The sequence below is a fragment of the Propithecus coquereli genome, unplaced genomic scaffold (genome assembly GCF_000956105.1).
Source record: "Propithecus coquereli isolate 6110/MARCELLA unplaced genomic scaffold, Pcoq_1.0 Scaffold8, whole genome shotgun sequence".
Classification (NCBI taxonomy): domain Eukaryota; kingdom Metazoa; phylum Chordata; class Mammalia; order Primates; family Indriidae; genus Propithecus; species Propithecus coquereli.
The window spans coordinates 12,846,974-12,860,890 of NW_012154173.1; the positions used below are offsets into that span (position 1 = coordinate 12,846,974).

At 45.6% G+C, this 13,917-nt stretch overlaps 1 protein-coding gene across 2 annotated transcripts in view; it reads left to right on the top strand.

Moving 5' to 3' along the window:
- The first annotated feature begins 1,799 nt into the window (after positions 1 to 1,799).
- SLCO5A1 (solute carrier organic anion transporter family, member 5A1) overlaps positions 1,800 to 13,917 on the top strand; it is a 139,352-nt gene continuing 127,234 nt past the window's right edge. The window contains exons 1-2 of one of the 2 annotated variants that reach the window (XM_012663139.1): positions 1,800 to 2,014; positions 3,641 to 5,034. In XM_012663139.1, coding sequence (XP_012518593.1) covers positions 4,119 to 5,034 — 916 coding nt within the window. In that variant the 5' untranslated portion in view covers positions 1,800 to 2,014; positions 3,641 to 4,118. Of the gene's footprint in view, positions 2,015 to 3,420; positions 5,035 to 13,917 lie in introns of those variants that run through there. The other variant, XM_012663140.1, reaches the window with a different exon arrangement.

A 13,917-nucleotide genomic window follows, 5' to 3' on the forward strand; every position in this document is an offset into this window, starting at 1 on the left:
CTTAAGGACGCAAGTGACTGATACTCATCTAGAGGATCAACTGAAACTGCAGACCTCCATGCTGCAACCAAATGTTCAAATGCTTTCCAACAAAAAGCAGACACAACAAAGTCATTAAAAGGTTAGTTAACTTTAAAATTAACAAATAGTTTTCATTTTTTGAAAATTATTAAATACATAGTTGTTAGATTTTTACAAAATAATGTATGTTTTTAAGTATATCTAACTGAAGTTTCTTGAAGGCAGCCTTATTTGATTACTGCTAAATTAATGCAGTCTTTCAACATGAAAAGATTCCCCACCCCTGGCATAGACTTTTGGAACACATGGGTTCATATCGTCTACATAACTAGCTGTATGCCTTTATGAGGTTACTTAATCTCTCTACACTTGTCACATCTGTACAATGGAGACAATGCCCTCACTGGGTAAGGCCAAGGGCCAGTGGAGTGGTCTTGGCATGGCAGCAACAGCCAGCACAGTCACTGGTACTTGCGAGCCTCCTTTCCTCCATTAGGTCATTATCCTGCTCTGTCAAAGGTCACCAGTGTCCTCAGATACTCTTCAGGTATCATCCTATTTGACTTCTTTGACATCTGCTCTTTTGGCTTTTGTGATTTTCCCCATAACTCTCTGGCCATTGCTTCTAATCTTCTTTCTTATCTTTTCCCCTCTCCTCCTAGATCTTGGTGCTCCCATCTCTTCACAATTCGGATGATCTTCCCTATTCATCTCATCCTTTCTCACACCACCTTCAGGCTGATGACTACCAATCTATAGTCCTAGTCCAAACCTGTGTGTCATATGTCCAGTGGTTTTGGGGACATGTACACTTGGATGTCCCCAATACATTTCAAACTCAATGCATCTAAAATGGGAACATCTTTTTTCCCCTTGGGCATGTTTCTCCTCCTGAGTTTTTGTTTTTATTTTTTTTTTTTATTTCAGGGTATTATGAGGGTACAAACATTAAGGTTACACTTTATGTCTTTCCTCCTGTATTTTTGTTGGCTATCATGTACCCAGTCACCCAGTGTGAAACTTGGAAGTCATCCTACGTTGGCCCGTTTTCTCCTCTTGCAGATTGCATCAGCTGTGGAATCTGGTCACATCTCCCTTCTCAATGTGTTTTCAACCAGTTTCCTCCTCTCCGCCCTCTTCATCACACAGCGTGGCCTCGCTTTAGTCCACCCATCACTACCAAAGTCAGCTTTCTGGTGAGGAAGTCAGAATGTCAGTGGCCCCTCAGTACTGACAGTGCACAACTTAGGAAATTCTTAGTGTCCTTTCCTACTGGGCCGCTCTTGCAGTCCTCTGCCTCATCCCTGCAATCCCCCAGCAAGTCACCTACCTATTGACTGTTGGCACCACGCCCTTGTGCCTTCGCACATGCTTTTCCTGCTGCCTAGAAACAAAGCTCATGGATACTAGGTTCTCCGGTGGTAGCACGCTGTGTAGAATGTACCGCCTGGCTTTAAGCCATTTACATGAGTATTTTCTCCGCAAGACAGAGGTTTCCTCAGACCGGGAATCTTTTTCATCTTTGGTCCCAGAGCTACTATGGTGGGGGAGACATGGTGGGTGCACAAGGCATGGACTAAACTAACGGAAACAATTTCTTTATTCACAGTGGGCTCCCTGGCTCCGCCGCCGAGCTTTGGAGACCTGCTCCCTCGGGGCTCCCGGCCCTCCGCAGCGGCGCAGGTGAAGGGCGGCCGCGTGGCTGGCTGCCTGAGGGCTGGGCCGGGTGGCTGCCCGCGCGCCTGCGCCCTCGGCCGCTCCACTCCAGACGCGTCTCTGTGCGCGTGTGTCTGTTTGGAGAGAGGAGGAGGCTTGGATGACAGGCGAGGGGTAGGGGGAAGAGTTCAGCCTGAGTCACAGTCTCATTCACTGATTTCTCGGCGGCTGGACCGGGGCCGCCTCCCCAAGCGGCTCCCAACTACTCCCGTAGCTCCACAGTCCCACCTCCTGCCGCGCCACTCTCAGCCAGGCTGACTGACCGACAGACTCGCTAGTGAGTAGCGGCGGCTTGTGCGCCCGGGCAGCGCGGCGAGCTGCCGCCGGCGGTCTCGTCCTCCCACGGTTTGTGTGTGTGCGTGTGCGTGTGTGTGTGTGCGCGCGCAGGGGCTGTCCCTGGGATTCCACGCCTGCTCGAGAGCTCCCTGCCAGGATCCGTGTGTCCATCCGAGTCTGCGCTGCGGTGAGGGTGCTCGCCCAGGCAGGGGCTCGGACGCCCCCCGCGCGGGGAGGGAGTTTGCGGGGATTCCCTGGCTCTGCACGCAGCGGCTGGTGGGGTTCCCCGGGAAGGCGCCTGGGCAAGCGGGAGGCGGGGAAGCCCGGGCTTATAAGTGGCTGGCAGGCCGGGAATCTGGGGGCCGGTCTGGCCCAGCACAGCAGAGGGAGACGCCGGAGCTGCCACCCTTGCCCGCCCAGCCTCTCCGCCTTTCTCCCTTACCCTTGCTTCTTTCTTTTCTCAGCAGCATCACAAAGGCGCGTCGCAGAATGAAACCCGATGCAGCGAAACCCCGCTGTCTCCCACCTGGTGCATATCCCTCGTGGGCAGGAGGAGTGGAGTGGGGGTCCCCACAGTTAGGGGCCGGGGCTTACCCTGGGGGCACACCTGTTTTCGACTCTCTTTGAATTCAAGCTGGGTCCGGATGGCGAGAGCGGTTCCAACACGTACACCCCGGCGTGTGTGTGTGTGTGTGTGTGTGTGTGTGTGTGTGTGTGTGTGTGTGGCCGCGCATGCGCGCTCGCACCCCAGGCCCACGCTCACGGGGTGCGCTCAGTAAATAGCACACCTCCCCGGCGGCCCGCGTGTGCCGAGCCGGCTCCGTGGGCTGCTCGCGCGCGCTTTGCCAGCGTGCCGGCGTCTCTTTGTTTGGCTGTGGCTTCCCTAGCCCTCGGCGAAGCAAATTGATTTTCGGTTTCGCTTGATACTGCGCACTGGGACTTAGTGTGGGCCACAGCCTCGAATGCCCCTGGTATTTGTAATTGAATAGTTCTTTCGGGCAGGGGGCTATTTTTAGAGTTGGCAATAAAGAGGCAAGCACGTTGACCTTTTTGCTGCTGCCTTTGGCTTTGAATGCGTGTCTCTGCTGGAGCAGACAGATCCACATCTAGTCGCGCACACGTGCCAGCGCACTAGTGTGCACACACATTTCTACACACGTAGTCCCCTGCCCCCCTTTTCTTTTTTAAAAATTGGGACAGGGAATACACTGTGTGTCTGTAAAAAAACTTTCCTTTGTTCTTTTGGGCATTTTCTATTGTGAGTAATGAAGTAGGAGTACGAAAGGGTTGCAATTAGTTCACTCGAATAAAAGACGCTGCCTCTGAGTCAGAGCTGCCAGGTTGATAATTATTAACATATAAAAGCAAATGCACTGTTTAAGGCAAAAGGCGGGGCAAGTCCGCGGCAGACAATGAGCGCGAGTCTCTGCCGACCGCCTGCTGCTTATTGTTCCGGGACTGGAGACTGCAGCTGGCAGCTGCCGCCTCCTCCGGGGTTTAGCTTCTCGCTCGCTCCTCCGCCCGACTCAGGACCATCGGGGTCAGCTAGCGCTGACCCTCGGGGCTCCGGGATGCTAGCCCCAAGCTGCAGCCGCGCTTCGCTGACCGTCTTTTCTCTGCTTTGCAGGTTGCCTTCTTCACTCCCGAGGGTATCGCGAGCCCAGGTGGCGAGGACCCGGCGCCTCGGCGCGGCAAGGTGGGATGCGGTGTAGACAGCGCTAAGTGCCCCCACGCTGGGCGCCGGGCGCACTCGCTCCTGGCCGCGGGCCGAGCAGCGGCGTTGGAGGGGATGAGCCCGGGACGCGCAAGGCGCCTGCCGCGAGCTGCCGCCCGGAGGGAGACGCCTAGCAGGGCTCATCGCAGGACCGCGTGGACCCCTGCCCCCCGCAGCACGCGGCTGCGGAGTCTCGGGGTCGCATCTGTGGTTAGGATGCACTGGGCGCCTCCCCGCTGGTGAGGATGCCCTGCCGCGCGGCTCTGCTTCCCCAGCCCCGGTCCCAGGTGGGCACCACTGAGTGGGTCCGGCTTCGGCCCCTCGTGCAGGCGGATGAAAAGCGCCGGTGTTCTTGGGTGCGATCAGCAATCGAATCTGAAGTCTAAGAGCCATGGACGAAGGTACCGGACTACAGCCCCAGGCGGGAGAGCAGCTGGAGGCACGGGCCACAGCAGGAGCTGTCCAGGAGAAGTGCGAGCCCGAGACCTTGCGGTCTAAGAGTTTACCGGTCCTGAGCAGCGCCTCCTGCCGGCCGCCCCTCAGTCCTGCGCGCGCAGACGCCAAGCCGGCCTCGGGCTGTGCGGATTCTTTGGGCCACCAGGAGTTGAAGCAAGGCCCGAACCTGACGGCCTCCAGCCCCTCTGACCCGTCCACGTCGGCGGGGATGGCGGGGCTCGTGGACTGTAACCACAGGGTGGACGTCAGCAAAACCGTCTCGGTGTCCTCCACTCTGGCCACACTCCAGGAGAGAAGGTGCCTCTACGTGGTCCTCACGGATTCCCGATGCTTCCTGGTTTGCATGTGCTTTTTGACCTTCATCCAGGCGTTGATGGTCTCCGGGTACCTGAGCAGCGTCATCACCACCATTGAAAGGCGCTACAGTCTGAAGAGTTCCGAGTCGGGGCTGCTGGTCAGCTGCTTTGACATCGGGAACCTGGTGGTGGTGGTGTTCGTCAGCTACTTTGGCGGCCGGGGTCGGCGGCCCCTGTGGCTGGCCGTGGGCGGACTTTTCATCGCCTTCGGGGCTGCCCTCTTCGCCTTACCTCACTTCATCTCACCTCCCTACCAGATCCAAGAGTTGAACGCCTCGGCCCCAAACGACGGCCTGTGTCAGAACGGCAACTCCACGGCGCCTTTGGAGACTCCGGCCTGCCCGAAGGACTCAGGAGGAAACAGTCACTGGGTCTACGTGGCTTTATTCATTTGCGCGCAGATTCTCATTGGAATGGGCTCCACGCCTATTTATACCCTGGGACCAACCTACTTAGATGACAATGTCAAGAAAGAAAACGCATCCTTGTACCTAGGTAAGACTTTTCTGTTTTCTCATAGAAGTTTGACCCACGGTGAAACTTACTCTTCCTTTCAAAAATCAAAAGGAAATATTTTCTCTCATATTTTCATATATATTAAGCGTTAAGGTTCACTTTATTTTATGTTTTAGCCTTGCTGAGGTCAGTTTTTCGTTCGGGGGAGAATCAATTAGTTGAGAGTTTTTGGGACATTTTCACACTCATACTTCAGATTTGCCTTTTCCCAAGTAACACAAACTTTCAACTATGGGGCAGTGTCTCTATCTCTTGCTACCTACCTTTGGAAGAGCTCTCATTTATCTTCTAAAAGACGTGTTCAGGAAGGAATAGAAGTACCTAGTGTGTGAGGTTTTGAATTATTTACTGCTTTCATCTGCCGCTGCTTCTCATTCTTGTCCCCAACAGCAGGGATACTGGAGTAGCCAGACTTTATTGCCCTCATGCTTGTATTTCTTACATGTCACCTGCATCACTATTTAAAAAAAACGACAAAAACTTGAATGATACCAAATGACTGGGTTATCTTTATGCAGGCGCAGCACCACAAGTTGTAAGGTTTATCCAAAGCTATTTTTCTTTATTTGATTGCTGGTTGAAGACCCTCAGTTACATGAACTTGGGAGAAGAATCCATTACTATTTTCTGAAAAGCAATGGCTCTGGGATTTGGTGTGTTGTCTTGCCTAAAAGAGCACCAGTGGACAGAGGTGCTTGAGTTAAGTACACGGTGTGAAGGCCAGGCAGCCGCTGCGGCAGGTAGGATAGATTTACTTCCTAGAAATCTGTGGTCGTCAGCACCTCCCTGCAGTCTCTGCGCCTTCAAAGCTGAACTTCTAAGGGATGGATTTGAACCCATGAAAAGGCTAAACAGCTGTCATACTGTATGAGATCTTTCTTTTTCTGTTTTTCTAAAGTCCAACTAAAACAAGATAAAGGATTTTAATTTATTAAAAAAATTAAAATGGTAAATAATCAAATACTAGCTACGCTTAGTGATTTATTAGCCATGTGCTGATAGGGTCTTTGGTTTGGGAATAATAGAGTTTTTAAAGGGCATTGAAAATGATGTCCAATTTTAGAGGGCTATCCTTTGTCCTCAGTGCAGTTATTGTCCCCAAAAGCTGTTACAGAGGGGTGTTTAAGTTCCTAGTAACTGGCCCAATGCATCAAGACAAGAGTTTTATAACTTATTTTTACTATTAAATGCAAGAGAAAGAAATTTCAATTCTGGGTAGAGAATAGCTTGATTATCATCTTGCCTCCATATTTTTAAACATTTATTATGACAAATTTAAAAATATACAGAAAAGTTGAAACAATAGTATTATGAATACCAGTATACCCCCACCTAGATTCAATAATTGTTCATTTTGTCATGTTTGCTTTATCAACTTGTGTGTATGTGTGTATAGAAATATATTTTTGTGGGTGGGGGGGACTAAGCCCTTTGAGAGTAATTGCAGACACCACTAGGCTTCAACGCGTATCTTCTAAAAATATGGGCACTCTTTTACATAACTGGAGGAACATTAACATCCCAAGAGAGTTAATAATCATTCCCTAATATCCTTAAATATCCAGACCATATTCATATTTCCTCAATTGTCCCCTGAAGTCTTTTATAATTATTATTTTTTAAACCAAGAGCCAGTCAAAATTCACTCATACATTGCATTTGGCTGTTAGCCCTTTCAGCCCTTTATAATCTACAGCAGTGCCTTAACTTTTTTCTTTTTTCATGACATAGACTTTTTGAAAGGACAGGCTAGTTGATTTGTAGAATGTTCCACATTCTAGATTTATCTGATTATTTCCTTGTAGTGTGACTTACCTTTTTCCTCCTTTCCTTCTGTTTCTGGTACACTGGAAGTTCAGTCTAAAGGCTTGATTAAATTTAGACAAACATTTTTGGTGGGTGTATGTCATAGATGATGCTGTATGTTTTACATTACATGCATCTGAACATTCAGTAGTGATGTTAAGTTTAATCACTTGGGTGAGTGGGTGATTGCCAGTTCTTTTCATTGTAAAGGTGCATTTCTCCCTTTGAAAATAGTAAGTAATCTATAAAGTTGATACTTTGACTCTGTGTAAATATCCCAATTATTTTTCATATTTTTGCTGATCTTTGACTTTATACACTTTGAAATCCTGGATCTCCCTTCCATCCCAATTCTGGGTGCTATTGACACAAACTTGCTTCCTCAAAATCACAGTCAGAACCCAATGCAAAGGGGGAACATCTACTAATAAGAGCCCTCACATTGAACTCTTCTGGTAGTGGTTGCCTACCAAGAAGGAAAATAGCAGTGCATATTAGATACATATTCTGTGCTAGGCACTGTGCTAGTTTTGGGAAGACTAAAAACGAGACATTGCCCCAGCATCTGAGGAGCTTTTGGTGTAATGACAAAATATTGCCAATTCAAGGTAGGGGTGTCAAGTGACATGCGGATGAGAAGGAAAGTAATAGAAATGGTATTTGCTTTCTTTTCTTCTTTTCTTTCTTATGATGTTGACTAAATTGTGTTTTTCTTGAAAAAATTTTGATAAATGCCTTAGGATACATTCTTTAGGGAACCTCTGAGCATTCTGCATCTTACTGAATGGATCTCAGTAACAGCTACAGTGGTTTGAGTACCAGGAATCATACATCTATTATTTCATTTAATGTTCTCAATAGCCTTATGAGATGGAAATTGTTTCCCCTATTTTATTGATGAGGAAACTGAGGCTCAAAGAGTTTAAGTGACTTGTTTAAGGGCCTCAACCCCATGCCTTTCTGTCCCAGAACCCTTAAGCTTCTGTCTACACTGCGTGGCTCTTTGGCAAGAGGCCCTGAGAGACAACTGAAAACTAAGGATGTGCCACGTTCAGCAGAGTTTTGGAATGGTGCAGAAGAATACAGACCTGGTTTGAAGTGAGCAAACATGATCAAAATAAGATTATTCTCTAAATCTTTTTTAAAGTAGGTTTTATAGACTACCTGTATACACATTAAAACCAGAGACTACTATATTCTTAGAACATGAGCAGTGTTAACCAATTATGATGTAGATTTTTTTCCTAATAAATAACTGGTTAAAATATCTTTGTTATTTTTCACAAAACTATTCTTTATATTACCTTTTCCACCACCCATTCCTTTCTTAACCTTCCTGTCAGTCTTTCTAACTTCTCATTACAACCACAGAAGAAAGAAAAAATCAGGTAGCAGATTAGTGATTGTAGGCAGGAACAAATATCTGAAGTAATGTTAAAACCATTGAAATAGAATGTAATTGTATATCTTAATCTTTTGAAAGTTCCATGCTAACGTTCTGGCACCTTTAACTGCAGAAGAGATGTGGTCATAGGTGAGATATAGTAGTGTTTATAGCCACTAAATGCCGTAACTTCTGCAAGGAGAGAAGATAAGTGTTGACCTGGAGCATAGAGAAATTAGGTGTTAATAAGGAGTAAGGTTAACAACTAGACCATGGTTTGTAATTATATCAAGGAGAGAGAGAGAAAATGTGATCCTTTGGGGGTAAGAAATTCATTATTCAACAGGAAAAGGAGAAAGAATGGTTAACCATGGGGGAAAAGGAAAAAAAGGATGCATTTCTAGAATACAGAGCCACAACCCCGACTGGGTAACATTCAGGATAAGTAATGATTGGCATGGGTGTGCCGTCAGTCAAGCAGTGTGGGTGCTGTTAACTGTCAGCCCTGACTTCACACCACAGGGAAGGGCTGGTATTGGCCCAGTACCTTAGAAAGAGCACCGGACAGGGAGGCAGAAAATCTTTATTTTAGTCCCACTCTACCAGTGACTGGTTGTGCGTGGGGATTTAGTAAAACCCCTTCACTTCTCCCAGCCTCTATTTCCAGTTTGGATTATTACATTTTTTTCCCTCACTGTAATATTTTGAAGACCAAGTGGGATTCCATGTGTGCGAGTGTTCTGTAAACTGCAAGGGGTGGCATTTTGCTCTGTCAAAGCAGAATTCAAACTCATCCCAGAGAGTGAGCAGAGAGAAAAGTGAGAGATTTTGCTCTTTCTCAGCATGAAAATGCTTAAATGTATCTTTTTTTCATAATTGAAAAGAAGGAAAGAAACATTTTGTAGGAAATTCAAACATCATATAGGAAATCACTCGTTGGATGAAACTACAGGAAACTAGTACAGGAAAATCTTGATCAGTGTTTCAGCAATGTTATAACCTGATTAATTGAATTTTCTGAGGACCTAAGGTTTTATCACAAGAACTTTCTGCATGCCAACCCTTGGTGACCATCTTTCTGTAATGCATGAACATTTCAGTAATGTACATTTGCACCTCCTGTAACATAGCAAAAGATCTTTTGAAGTTTGAGGGGCTTGTGGTGTCTAGTTTCACCACGGTGGGTCTTCCTTTGCCCACATGGACTATGGCAGGATGTTTGGTGAACCAGGAGCAGTCCCAGGACGTACTCAGAAGTAATTATTATTGTTTTTAAAATAAATCCCTCTTGGCTGCTTCTTTTTTTTTTTAAAAAAAAAAAATTTCCTTAGTCTTTAAAAAGTATCGTGAGTTTGAAATTAGAGTGATATTTCATCAAGATTTTGTAGTAATATAAACATTATATATGTGCAACTGTATATTTCTATACATACATGGTTTTATATATGTATATATATTATTTTGCTCTTTCCGAGATATTTTTCTCTGAGTATTGAAATCCTTAAACTATTTTTTTTATAATTGGAAAAAAGGAAAAAAGTCAGTCTTTAGAAATATTGTACAGAAAAATCTTGATCAGCATTTTAGCAGTGTTAGAGCAATCTATGTATCTATATACTTTAGATGTATATCTGTGTGATTTTATTTATAGTCATATAAACAATGAATGATGCACATATATATCTTTCAGTCTAGTGTTCTCTGGAACCATATAACCAAGTGTAGCCGTGGGTTTGACAAGTAAGGGGCTTCTTTATCTGGAGTAACAGGCTGGCTGGAGTAGCCGTCAAGGGCTGGTATAGTCTTCGAGGGTGCCAAGTTCTTCCTGTTTTCCTCCTGGGCTGTTCTTAGCCATGACTGCCACACCTCAGGCATCACACACCTGTTCCTACAGAAGGAAAAAGTGGAGAGGGAGTGCCCGCTTACTATCGAAGATGTCCTAGTGGTCAGATGGAGTCCCCTGGCCTCTTCTAGTTACCATGATTTTGGGAAGGCCAGGTTTAGACTTTCCGGTCTGTATGGGGAAGAAAGACTCCTGTATGGTTTTGCCTCAGGAGCCAGAAAGTTCAGAACTGTTTTTTTTTTTTTTTGAACCAGTATTAATAACCTGTCCTAAGTGCCTTGTAGCATTAGTTTTCCTGTTTTTTTTTGTTGAAATTTTGAAGAGGCCCAATAAAAAGCATCCCTTTTCCCTACTTGAGTTCTGAGTTAATTGAGAAATTTGATGAAGGAGTAAATACATGGGGGCCAAAATACCGCTTTCGAAAAGTGATAGAAATGAAGTTGAAGAAGGTAGCTCATATCTTTGTGCAAGTGGATTTTCTTTCTTTTTTAGTTGCGGAGGCTGGGACAGAGTCTTGCTCTGTTGCCCAGCCTAGAGTGCCGTGGCATTGGCCTAGCTCACGGCAACCTCAAACTCCTGACCTCAAGCAATCCTCCTGCCTCAGCCTCCTGAGTAGCTGGGACTAACAGGCGCACACCACTAGGCTCGGCTAATTTCTCCTGTTTTTAGTAGAGACAGGGTCTCACTTTTGCTCAGGTTGGTCTTGAATTTCTGACTTCAAGTACTCCTACCACCGGGGCCTCCCAGAGTGCTGGGATTTACAGTGTGAGCCACTGCACCTAGCTGGACTTTCTGATAATAGCAGAATTAAGGAAACTTACCCATCCAGCCACAGGCAATGCTGGACCCAAGCAGTGTGGCAGCCTTGGGTTTCCCCACGTGGTGGTGGTGCCTCCGTGAGACTTAAGCCAAGAAGGAGCAGGGAGGGATTTTCATCCCCTGTGTGTAAACTTACTCCCAAGAGGCAAAAAGGACGAACTGGGCTGAGCACGCACAGTTTGTTTCAAATTCACCAGTTGCATTAATCCCCTTCTCCTTTCCTGAGGAGGATCAACGGAGGCAGGGAGAGTGGGAACACACATTCTCCCCTGAGACTTTTAACTGGTTTTAAAATTCTGCTTTGATTTTGCTTACCTTATTTATAACGTGTTTATCTTTGTAAGTCACATAAAATCCTTTTTGGAAGTAGGCTCTGTGCAAATCCTGAATAAATAAAAAATAATCTCCACTGAAAACTAATATAAGGGCCAACAATGATGGAGGGATTTGAGGAAACAATTCCAGGACTCTTTGAGAATCCGGGGGAAGGATGAAGAGCAACAAGTGGAATACAACAGGGCATTGGCTGGCTCCTTGTTAGGATGGTCATGAGTTTTGATCTGCTTGGGACAGTTAATCTGTGTCAAAAGGGTGTCTTCTCTGCCCTTGGCAATGACTGAGTTTATATCAACTGCATGGTGGTCACTGTTTGGCCTCTAAGACAAATTAGTGTAAGATTCTGAGATACAAATTTTGGGGTCTTACTGCAAAGCAAAGGGGTTCACTGCCCCACTGTGGAAAGGACAGTTGGGTGCATGTTGATTTATTCAGCCCAACCACAAGTAACAGAGAGCAGCCTGTTAAGAAGCATTTGTGATACAGTTTTCAAACATGATTTCATTGATCTCTTTGCTCGCATTGCGATGGATTCTGTTATCTCTGTGGTCTGAGATCGTCCTTCTGAAACTTTGAGGTGTGTGTGAATTACCAGGGGATCCTGTCAGAATGCAGATTCTGTTTCCATAGATCTGAGTTGGGCCTGAAAGTCTGCATTTCGAATATGCTCCCAAGTGAGGCCATTGCTGCTGGTCCAAGGACCACATTTTGAGCAGCAAGGATCGAAAGATCAGAAAGTTTTGACTTTTTTCACAAGCAGGAACTCTCTCTCTCTCTCAACTTGGGGTTGAGCCCCTGTTGGTAAACCCAGCTGCTGATTGCAGTTCTCCTTTGTCAGGAGTAACACCACCATCTCTTACTGCATTTGCAGAAGGAAAGTATCAGTTTCAGGTATTTCGTAAGCTGTGGCTACTTCTTAGAATTTGTAAAAATGATAATTGGATAGGCAAGGAAACCCAGACTCCAGAAAATTAAAGGGTTTGTGCAATGGAAAACAGCGTAATCATTCTTCAAAAATATTAAAAATAGACTTACCAGGCTGGGCACAGTGGCTCACACCTGTAATCCTAGCACTCTGGGAGGCCAAGGCTGGAGGATTGCTTGAGGTCAGGAGTTCGACCTCAAGAGCGAGACCCTGTCTCTACTAAAAATAGAAAAATTAGCTGGGTGTTGTGGCGCGTGCCTGTAGTCCCAGTTATTTGGGAGGCTGAGGCGGGAGGATCACTTGAGCCTAGGAGTTTGAGGTTGCAGGGAGCTATGTGATGCCACTGCACTCTACCCGGGGCGACAGAATAAGACTCTGTCTCACACACACACACACACACACACACACACAGATACCGCATGATCCAACAACCTCACTTCTGGTATATGAGGGCTGTCCAGAAAGTATCCAACCATAATTTTCATAATTTTTCATATTACATGGCTGGATAGGGTCTTGAAGAAATACTTACACACCCGTGTTCATAGCAGCATATTCACAATAGCCAAGAGGTGGAAGCAACCTAAGTGTCCATCAGCAGATGAATGGGTAATCAAAATGTGGTATGTACATACAATGGGATATTATTCAACCTTGAAAAGGAAGGAAATTCTGACACATGCTACAGCATAGATAAGCCTTGAGGACGTTATGTTAAGTGAAATAAGCTAGTCACAAAAAGAAAAATACTGTATGACTCCACTTACATGAGATTTCTAAAGTAGTCAAATTCACAGAAACTAAGTAGAATGGTGGTTGCCAGGGGCTAAGAAGAGGGCAAAATAGGGAGTTGTTTAATGGATATAGAGTTTTAGTTTTGCAAGATGAAAAGTTCTGGAGATTTGTCGAACAATGATATAAATGTATGTAACACTATTGAGCTGTATGCTTACCAATGGTTAAGATGATTAAAAAAAAATTACAAGATTTGCCCAGGTCATACAGCCAAATTGCTTTGCATCTGAACAGATGTATAGACTATCAGCCCATATGAATTAAAAAAATCATAACTATATAAATGGACATTCTGAAAAGTCCAAGTGCTTGGGTGATTTGGGTGATAGAGTCACTTCTCCCCAGGCTATGCAACATTCTAGCACATGTTGATTAATGTGTGTCTGCACTTCAACTATGAGAATCTTTTTTCACGTGTATGGGAATTTAAAGTCATTTCTTTTGGGCATAATTTTAAGAATAAGAACTAGGTGTTTGGGAAAAGAAAAATAGAGGCAAAGTAGAATTTAGAATGGGCATTTTAGATTAAAGCCTTCAGGGAGAGAAATCAAGGTGAAGAAATGTAACTGGGGATTTGGGTTGTTCTATTGTGTGTTTAAGGGGGAAGAGATTGAAATATTTGGAAGTAGAGACTGTGGGTCCGTGTTGTGTTGTGTTGGATGCTCCTGTAGTAGCCGGTGCTTGCGCTCTGTGTTTCTGGTTTCCTTTTGCTAGAGAAAAAGAGATGGAAATCCCATAGCTGCCTGATCTTCCTCCTCCAAAACCATTTGGAATATAATGATACTCAGGTGTTACAGGTTCTGAACCTCAGTTCTCATGGGGAACTGCGTAGGTTTCAGATCATTCTAAAACAGTGGTTCTCAACCAGGGGTGCTTTTGCCCCTCTGGGAACAGTTGGCATTGTCTGGAATAATTTTTGATTGTTACAACTTGGAGGGGTGTCTGTTGGCATTC